This window comes from Caloenas nicobarica, chromosome 1 (genome assembly GCF_036013445.1).
Source record: "Caloenas nicobarica isolate bCalNic1 chromosome 1, bCalNic1.hap1, whole genome shotgun sequence".
Lineage (NCBI taxonomy): Eukaryota > Metazoa > Chordata > Aves > Columbiformes > Columbidae > Caloenas > Caloenas nicobarica.
The window spans coordinates 84,025,667-84,035,250 of record NC_088245.1 but is presented as its reverse complement, the minus strand read 5'-3'; the positions used below and the strand labels follow the sequence as shown (position 1 = coordinate 84,035,250).

Sequence of the window (9,584 nt, the reverse complement as noted above, 5' to 3'; positions counted from 1 at the left end):
CCCTTTGAGGTGCAACAGAAATTTTGTGAGCTGTAAGGTTTGAAGAGATCTGCTTCAGTAGTTCCATGCCACACAAGTGTCTATTTAAAGAAAGGCATTAAATTGCTCAAATCTATCAACAGTTGCTCAAGTGGACAGGCACAAAGCAAAACCAAGGATCAATACATGCCTTTTCCACCTATTTAATGAGACATATGCACACAATCTTCTGTAAGTAAAGCAAGAAGCAATTCCCAGCATTTGAGAAAAACACAGAAGTTGACACAGCTGATTTCAATGTAAAGTAAGAGAGAAAAGTCCAACAAACCAGTGAAATGGGCTTGAGGGGCTCAAGTCTACTCTCTCATATTCAGGAGTGCATGTGCATTGGAAGGCTGTACTCGAGGACTGTGGTATTGCATTGGAAAAATGCCATCTTAGAAGTATCTGTTAGAATGGTCTGGAGTTGGTCAGAGAAAGGCATAGGAAGCAAAAAAGAAGAGAAAAAGAGTTCACTTGTCTGCAAAGTTTGTACTGTTAATTTCCTTTTTGCAGTCCGCCTATTGCATGGCTTCAGCTAAAACCACAAATAGCCATCCACTGTCCCCTTCCTGTTTATCACATTTATTTGAAGCATTTGCCATGACCTAGTTTGACATTAACAGTCAAATGGTCTTCAATAGGAAGAAGTGATAAAAAGACCTTAAGATGGAGAATGAAGAAGGTTACACAGAACTTCATTTCAAAGCAAGGAAGAAGAACTCCAATGCAGGTGAGCATATAAGCATTCATGCTATGACTTCAGACTTGTTCTGTAAATAACGAATCTCTCCAGCTATATTCAGATATATTTCAGTTTTCATTAAAACCCCCAAATCTACCAAAATTTTAGTTGGTATTACTGACGTTGTCAATGGCGTATGACAGTTTACAGAGAAATATGATGGATAGTAGATAAAATGCAGTACTGATTGTATCACTAGGCTTGGAGTACTGGTGCTGACGGACCAGTACAAAATGGAGACTGGGAGATTGAGACATACAAGGAAAACATGAGGCAGTAGTTGTCAGCAAGTTTGTCAGTGGTTAATAGCTAATTAGCCGTTTAAGTTTTCTGCAGACTTTTTGGCTGAGTTTTTTGGTTTGCCTTTGTTTGTTTGTTTCTTTTCAGGAATCACAGCTAAGAAGAATTTAAGAATAATTTCAATGAAAACTGTGTGACAGTAACTTACTGTCCAGTAAGCTTTTTCAACAACTTCTGAGGGCTTTGTTGAAAGTGTCAGGAGCAATAAGGGAGAAAGTACAAAGCTATACGCTGGAGGGCATATATCATATAGCTCACCCTTGATAACCTTTATTTCTTTTAAGTGTCCCAGGGAAGAGCTTTTCAGATCATAAATACCAAGTCCTCAGAGCAATTAGTCATCCAGTTTTCAAGCAGTTAATTAGCTATGATGATCAGTTCCTGAGAAATCCTGACTGCACATTTATGTAAGAACAACTTTTAACAAAAAAAAGCAAGTTACTCCATATGACAGGGTAAATTGTGTGCAATTTTGATGTAAATTGTGCCAGTTCGCCTATTATTACAACTTAGCTGAGAGCCTGTTCCCAACAGCAATAAAAGTACAGAACCAGAAAAATTGAGGGGAAAAAAATAAGAAAATTGATCATAAAAGCTAATATTTATTTAACTAAGAATTTTCAGTGGGCTTTAAAACATTTATCAAAGTGCACAAAAACACTACTGTAATGGAATAGATTGAATATTTCCATATAAAAGAAGCAGAAAGTCAGACAAAGCTTACATGGCACACATACAGAATAGTATGTGATCACAAACATGCAGAGCATAGAGTTGCAAAGCTGGGTTTAAAATGCTCTGTCTTCATCATCTTCTTGTGTGACTGGGTAGCATGACACGACAGGGCAGCAGAAAAACTTCGGGTAAGCAAATGAAGAGAACAGCACTTTCATTGATCTTGTTAAACAATGCACTGTAAGCTGAGTCTTTACTGGTAGTGAAAGGTGTGTGAGTGATAGCTTTTGACCAGCACAGACCAGTCATGGCAGCATGATAAACACACAGGATACAGAAGTGCACTCACTGGAGTCGTTAGAAATGGTCGCAATGCTTCGTTGGCATGATCTAGCACAATAGCTGTGCCAGTTGATATGGCACAGAAGGAAGACCACAATGCAGAGCTCCCCTTCCCCCTTGCAGTCCCACCTGGCCTTGCCAGTGGTGCAAGCTGCAGAGCCGTCTTGAGAAGCCGGGCAAGCGCTGAACTGTAAGCCCAAGCTGTGCCATCAGCACGGCGGCACTGCTTCTGCTAGAGCTCACTCTGGGTAGCTGAGGGCTAATCTGAGTATTTACACAAGTCAGGGTTACTGTTTTGCCTGCCATCGTGCAAATCATGGCAGAGTTAAGATTAGACCCCAGATATCCTAATTGCCTTTTTTGTGTCAAATCAATGCTTATCACCCAAAGGAAGAATGAACACACACACACACACAGATGCTTAACCATAATATGTTGTGTAGCTAGCAAAAACTATTGCATTCTGTTTACATATATTTGCCATCTAAATAGGGTAGCAATACAAAAACAGTGGAGATTAGCTGTTTGAATATTTAAAGATGACTCGTCTCAGATACAAAATTTCCCAAGTAAGTATGATTGAATAGACAAATAGACAAATGAGGAAAAAAGATGTTTGACCTCTGTGCAAAATGGTCATAACTAGAAATGAGAAATGAAGTGAAAGTATTAGTGGAAATGAATTTATCATGTGGCAAAAAGTTTGAGTCATTTCATGATTTGAAATACAGCTCCATGTATTACATTTTTGAAATAATAGTGTAGAGGCAGAGCACTTTTCAAACAGCTGATTCACATCCAATCTGGACCACCAGCATTTGACAAAATGATACTTCCATGGGGTACTTCCTGATCTTATTTACTAGAGGACAAGCTCTCTACAAGGTATAGTATTTTGGTACCCTTTTTCTCTTTCAAGAACAGCCATTTCCATGAAACAAAAAGTCATCCTTCTGTTATTCTCTGACTTCATTCCTCGGTCCTAACTCACAGAAGGTTCACATGTAAAACTTTTTTTTTTTTTCCCATCATGTTAAGTTTGTACAAAGAAAACGGTGTATAATGCCATGGTCTTTCTAGAAGAATATTCGCAAAGTATTTCCTGAAAACACTAATCTTAGAAATCTAGGAAGGAAGACTAACATGACATTTCCTGCATAGCTGGGCAACAGCTAACTATTGTCCTCGCTGCTCCAAGGAATCTTGTGAGGTACTATAGAACATCTTTTATGTCTCAGTTATTTTAAAGATCTTTGCTGTATTTTAGCCTACATTAACTGTATCACTACCCATTCCAAGAACATGCTGACAACCTGCTGGAACGAGTCCAGTGGAGGACTCCTGAGATAGTGGGTGAGTTAGAGAAGTGATGCAAGAGGAGAGGCCGAGACAATTGGCTTTGTGCAGCCCTGAGAAGGCCAAAGGGAGTTTTACCTTTCTCTTTGACTACTGAATGGAGGGCATAGAGAAGACAAAACTAAACTCTTCTTGAAAGTGCACATTGAAAGACACAAGTTGGAACATGGAAAATTACAATTTGATACAAGAAAATTTTTCTTACCTTGACAATGGTCAAACACTAGGACAAGAGCCTGGAAAGGCTGTGGAATCCTCATCCCTGGAGATATTTAGAAATTGGCTGGATTAAGCTTTGAGAAACCTGCTATAACCTGACCCATCTTAAGCAGGAGTCTGGGCTGGATGACCTCCTGACATTCCTTACAGCCTACATAGTTCTGTGGTTCTATGTCAAGATATGTAGAAATCTTGAAATAAAGTCAGTGAGCAAATGGAAGCAGCGGGTTTCACTAGGAAGTGGTATGGCAGGAGAGTGACAGTCCTACAAGAATAAATTTGAAGTTTGTTGAGCAATATTGAGAAGAAAGAGTCACCATTACTGTGCATTTCCAGGCTTTTCTGATACTAATTATTAAATTAAATTAACCACCATGGGTTCACATTGTCCTTCCCATGGCTTCTCTCATTGTTGAGACTAGCCAGCATGTTCTTTTTCTTCTTTTCCTTGCTCTCAGGCTACCTCTTAGCAACTATAGGAGGAAAGAGAATTTCTTTGAGTTACAAGGGAGCTCGTTTTTGCATCTTTATTCACTAACCTTAATAAAGCATCCAGTCTGCAAAGGAGACCTGTATAACACACTGCTACTTAATTTTTCAAACACCTTATAGTAATTTTCCAGGTGGGATTGGCTGAACATACAATTATAGAATAATAGGATCATTTTGGTTGGAAAAGTCTCTCAAGATTATCGAGTCCAACCATTGGACCAAACATCGAGGACTCAATTTAAAAAAAAAAATCTCCAAATTATAATGTGCACTTTTCTAAAGGCCTTTAACTTGGCATCCAGTGTATAGGTGATAAAATTAATTAGTGAGTTCTGGAGTTACAGAGTTTAATTTTCAGATAATCTACTCATCCTTTCTTGATTGAAGGTGTTGGTATTCATAGCCCTAGAACCTAATTTTTTTTCTTACCTGTTGTATACATCTCTTTCTCTGCAACTGTTAAAAACTTCAGTTCTTCCTTTTTCACTAAGTTTGTGAGGTTTTCTTTAGCAAAGTTTGTTAAGTGTTTACTGTGATATCTAACAATCTTCATGATATCTGCAAGTGACATTCCCTTGCTCTGGAGAAGCAGAAATTGTTCAGTAGCCATGCAAAACCTCAAATGAACTGGCAAACAGCGAAGACAGCATGAGAAAATCAAACCCCCCCAAAAGTTTTCATAGCTGAAAGTTTATTAGAAGCAAGAACCACTTGATATGCAAGAGGCAATCAGAAGGGAAAAAGCAACTGTGACAAAGCACACAGCAAAGTGACAGGGGTGGGCATTCTGTCTGAAAGATGTCTAGAGAAACCCAGATTTATGGTCTGGGTATCAATTCTTGCTGCGTTTGTAAAACTCTCTTATTTCTTGCAGAATTTCCCTCTAAGTGTTCAGGCTTGCAGTATTTTGCTGCTTTCTCAGGATTTCTGAATGTTGTATTTCTTGGAGCTGTGATCACCTTAATTCAGCAGTGTAAGTGACCAAGTGAAATGTTTTGCTTTAATTCCTGTGAAATGGACAGATATCTATCCTTAACTTAAACAAGTTTTGCAAACTGTTTTGATAAGGTAACAAGACCACTCATGCTTCCTACTGTTGTGTTTCTGATGAATGTGAGAGTGAGTCGCTGTCATTTTGGGGCTGCGGATCTGCAGAAGGTCAGTGGCTTTCAGAGGACCATTGCATGTTTGGGCTGTATGAAGAGGGCTGGAGTCTTCCTCACTGTCCAGTCCCCCACTCTGAGAGTCCCTCCTATTCCTTTCCAAAACTGAACAAACCACCAAGGTTTCTAGCCAGAGAATCCATTCATCAGTTTGGAAAAACTCTTTAAGCAATGAAAAAGAAGTTACTCCAGGTATTTGGTACAACTGGAACCCCTGCAGTCTCCTCCTCACCCTCACAGCCAGTCTTCACCTCCTGATGCCCTGTTTTGCTTACCTTAAGTCTCAGCCAGTCCCCCCTGGCATGTACAACAGGAATGTGAAATGGACTTCAGGGATGGGTGAGATAGGAGGCTGGAAGATGGTACACATAGTTGGAAAAGACCTCTCTAAACAGAAGTAAAAATGTGTGCCTCTAAGCTTATAAAAGTGTCCTTTGCATTGCCCAGAGAATTTGTGCATAAGCACTGGGTCACTGCCAGCGTTGATCATGTACATACAGAACTTAGCTATCCATCCCAGATGTGTGCCACTATCCCTGAGCATCTAAACTTAGAGATCAGAGAGAAATAGTTGCAGTTGCCCTGGTAAAACAAGTTGAACAGTTTTTAGGTTGCCATCAACAAACATCTGAATATTGATCAAGGAGTCTAATTTTAGTTTCTGCCTTTAGAATACCTTGGCCTGGTAGTCCCGATGTTCAGCCTACTTCTGGACATCAAAATCACTTTGCACATCAAAATCACTTGAGAACACAGGAAAAAATGAGAATTCAGAAGCCCTTCTGGGCAGAGGTACCCTGCAGACTCAGCTGCTCTCCCTTTCTCTGGATGCAAGTCCTGCCGTCTCACATCAAGCCATTCTTTTCTGAAATAAGCTCAATACCAATTTCAGGAACTGGAAAACCAAATGAACAACCATGTTATTTGAAAGACAACTGTTGCATACCATGTTGTCAAAAGTATGATCATAATGGGCTCTACACTATCTTTGTGAAGTCAGTCACCTCGTGTTTATTTAATGTATATGATTTGGATGCTCAGCTCTCCACCTACCATTTACAGGAGAGCTGGAAGGACACACGAGCGATCTGAGTTTCCACTTATAACTGCTATTATTATCCATGCAAAAATACTATGGGGTTTCTGTACAGTTCACTGTGAGCTTTACATTAAAATGTTGGAGATTTTTGTCCAGGTGACTTGCTATCAAATGACATGCAGAAGCCCAGAGAAAATCTTTCTGAAAGTGACAACAACTTACTGACTACATTGAAAGAAAGCTTGTGCACGCATGCAAATGGTAAGGAAATAAAGTCTCACTCATAGTAGCATAAATGGTTTGAAGCTGCTGAAAAGATTAATATAAAAACACCTGCACAAAGAAATTGACCTTTAGATACCAGAATAAGCATGTTTATACTGATAAAGATGTATAAAATGATTTATTTTAGAGTTCCATCCTTGAAAATTTTAGTTTAAGCAAAAAATACAAGTGGACCAGGGTTACTGAAAGTCTGTTATTTTCCATGGATATCACAGAATTTTACTGCTCCCAGCAGAGCTGGGATTTTATCCATGGCTTTTGCTCCAATTATTATGTAAAATATTTAGTACAATTATCTAGAGTTCTGAAATACTTCAAGGCACAGAGTGATCCCTAATCAAAGAATTACTATCCTTATTACCACTGTAAAGCAGGGACAACGTACTTTCTTAAAGTAAGCTATACCATCACGATTTCTCCCTCACCCCTGGTTTAAAGCTTTATTCTCTTATTCGAAAGCCACAGAAAAAGCAGGAGCCAACAATAATGATATCAGTTGTAAAAAAAAAAAAAAAAAAGCGAGAAAAATCTCTTCACCCCAAACTCTTCACAGACTCCAGATGTGAACTCTGCCCTATTGGCTGGAAGCTGCGTTACGGGAGATGTTATTACTACTCAGAAACTTGTGACACCTGGGAGAACAGTAGAAAGTATTGCTCAGAAAAAAAATCTGAGCTCCTGATTATAGAAGATAAGACTGAAATGGTAAGCTTGTAAGGTACTCTGTAGTTTAAATATTCTTTTTACTCATACTTTGTGAATGTCTCTTTTATGCTCCTCATTTTGTTTAAAGGTGACCAGGTTCAGACAGTCACTTCTAGAGCACCCAGGAGGATGAGCTGGCAAAACGATCACCTCACTTCTTTGTAGAGGGCAAAAAGAGAGACAGCTTCAACTCCTGCAATTCAGATCAGCCTGATGGTCGTCTAAAATGTGCTAGTGGAATGGGCCTGGGGGCAGCAAGGAGCCAAAGGTTAGCTCCTTGGTTGCTCCGTTTACCATCATTAGCCACAGTACTGGGTGTAGTTGAGAATCTGAACTAATTTCCATGTGGTGGTTATTTTTTTTTTTTCCCTTGTCAATTTCTTGGAAACATTCTCTGGAATCTTTGGGCATGAAAACCTTGCTGGTTTTAAAATATTAATTACCACTATGCACTACTGGTGCTGGAGTTTTATGAAGTGTCATTATTATGAGTTCAAAGACATCTCTCTCTCTAGGATTTCTTAAACAAACTGAAGGATAAAAACATTGGCTTTGTTTGGATTGGATTAAGCTTTGATGAGGAGGAAGGAAGATGGGTATGGCTCAACAATCCCAAACGTCCAGGGCACGGGTAGGTTCATTCTGGAGTTAAGCTGTGTTGGCTTCCGTGACGCGTTCTTCACTCATTGGGCCTGGGCCGTTCAGCCATTAGACCATGAAAAAGTAGTAGTAAGATATCAGATACTCCAGTTAGGCAGCTCAGTCTATTCTGATTTTTCTTGGTACAGAATTCTGATCAAAACATGCAGTTGAAAAGTTAAATTCCTTGATGGGTCTCAGAAAATGGACTATTAGGAGGTACCTATGCTGTGTAAGCTTTTTACTCCTATCTGCATAACAAGTAGGGAAACAGAGAAAGGGTGAAGCTTGCTAAACCAGTAAAACTGTCTCTATGTCAGAGAATAAAAAAATTACAGCATAAAGATAAAAAAAATGCAGTCTTTGTAGTTTCACTCTTTCCATATGCAAGCAAATTTTTTCAGTGATCTTCATATTTGTATGTTGTTTGTCTCTTGCAGTTTTACAATAAAAGGAAGGACGAAAGAAGAAAAATGTGCTGCCTATAAATTGGCAGAAATACATGCTGATAGCTGCCAGTCCCTATACAAGTGGATTTGCAAGAAGCGTGCAGTTCATCTGAGTATCTAAGATATTGTAAAGTGAAAGTGAATAGGGTTTTTGAAGGTTTACATCACTTTACAGTGGGTAGGATAACTGATGTAAAATAAAAGGGAAATTGTTGACCTGAATTGTGATGAATCAATGCATTCTGATTCTATTTGTGATTAAAGTCCAGGAAGATTTCAGGCTTGTGTCTCTATTCTTTTTCATGATGAAACTATAAAATCTATGTGTTTCTGTGCATGCTGATGCACTGCCCTTTAGAGCTATTAAAATAAGCAGCTTACTAATTTTAAGTAGCCTATAGCATCTGAGAGTTGTGTAAACCAGAGTTAAAATGAGAGGTTTTTTTACCAGCCTGGCAACTAGATCTTACAGCAGGTAGAAAGTTGCTGCTGCTACCTATTTCAGGCGAAGAGGTGATAATCAGCGCTACGCAATTAAACAGGCCTGCAGATCTCATCACTGGAGGTCCAATATGGGACGACAGTATAGCTCTACACGAGAGAAAATCAAGATCTAGTATTTTTTCAAAGAAGTTTAATTTCATGTACATAATTCAGTGTTGGCACGTTGTTCAGAATTTGGCACTTAAGAAACCTGTCAATACTTCTTCAATTTGGATGTGAGATTTAGTCGCCTGATATGATGACTTTGTTCTATTAGTATGCTAGAAATGGCAAAATCATATTTATGGGACTACAGGGATATAACCCCTCCTGCTGTTAGCCCACTTCACAGACACTTTTTACGAGTCAAAAATGGATGTTGCAGCCCTTCTCCATCTTGAAGCTACTGATCAGGATAAGGCAGCAGATCTCAGCGACATTTGCTTTTTTCTGACTGATCTTACCTTGAGATAACTTGTACAGGTCTGAAAGTAATCTATAGTTCTTCATTGTATAAGCATAATATACTTAACATTTGATTTTTATAGCTAAGAGAAATCAGTATAATGATTAAAATGATGACTCTAGGATGTAAGACCAAGTTCCAAACTCTTCTATTTGAGGAAGATCACTCTGAGAGGCACTTCTGCTGCATTTTGGACTGTGGTATTATT

At 38.9% G+C, this 9,584-nt stretch overlaps 1 protein-coding gene across 1 annotated transcript; it reads left to right on the top strand.

The window, feature by feature from the left end:
• The first annotated feature begins 687 nt into the window (after positions 1 to 687).
• LOC135996920 (killer cell lectin-like receptor subfamily F member 1) lies at positions 688 to 8,548 on the top strand. The gene is made up of 6 exons (XM_065649269.1): positions 688 to 751; positions 5,022 to 5,120; positions 6,506 to 6,610; positions 7,188 to 7,339; positions 7,855 to 7,970; positions 8,419 to 8,548. The coding sequence occupies exons 1-6, from the start codon at positions 688 to 690 to the stop codon at positions 8,546 to 8,548; spliced, it is 666 nt and encodes a 221-aa protein (XP_065505341.1).
• Positions 8,549 to 9,584: the final 1,036 nt, after the last annotated feature.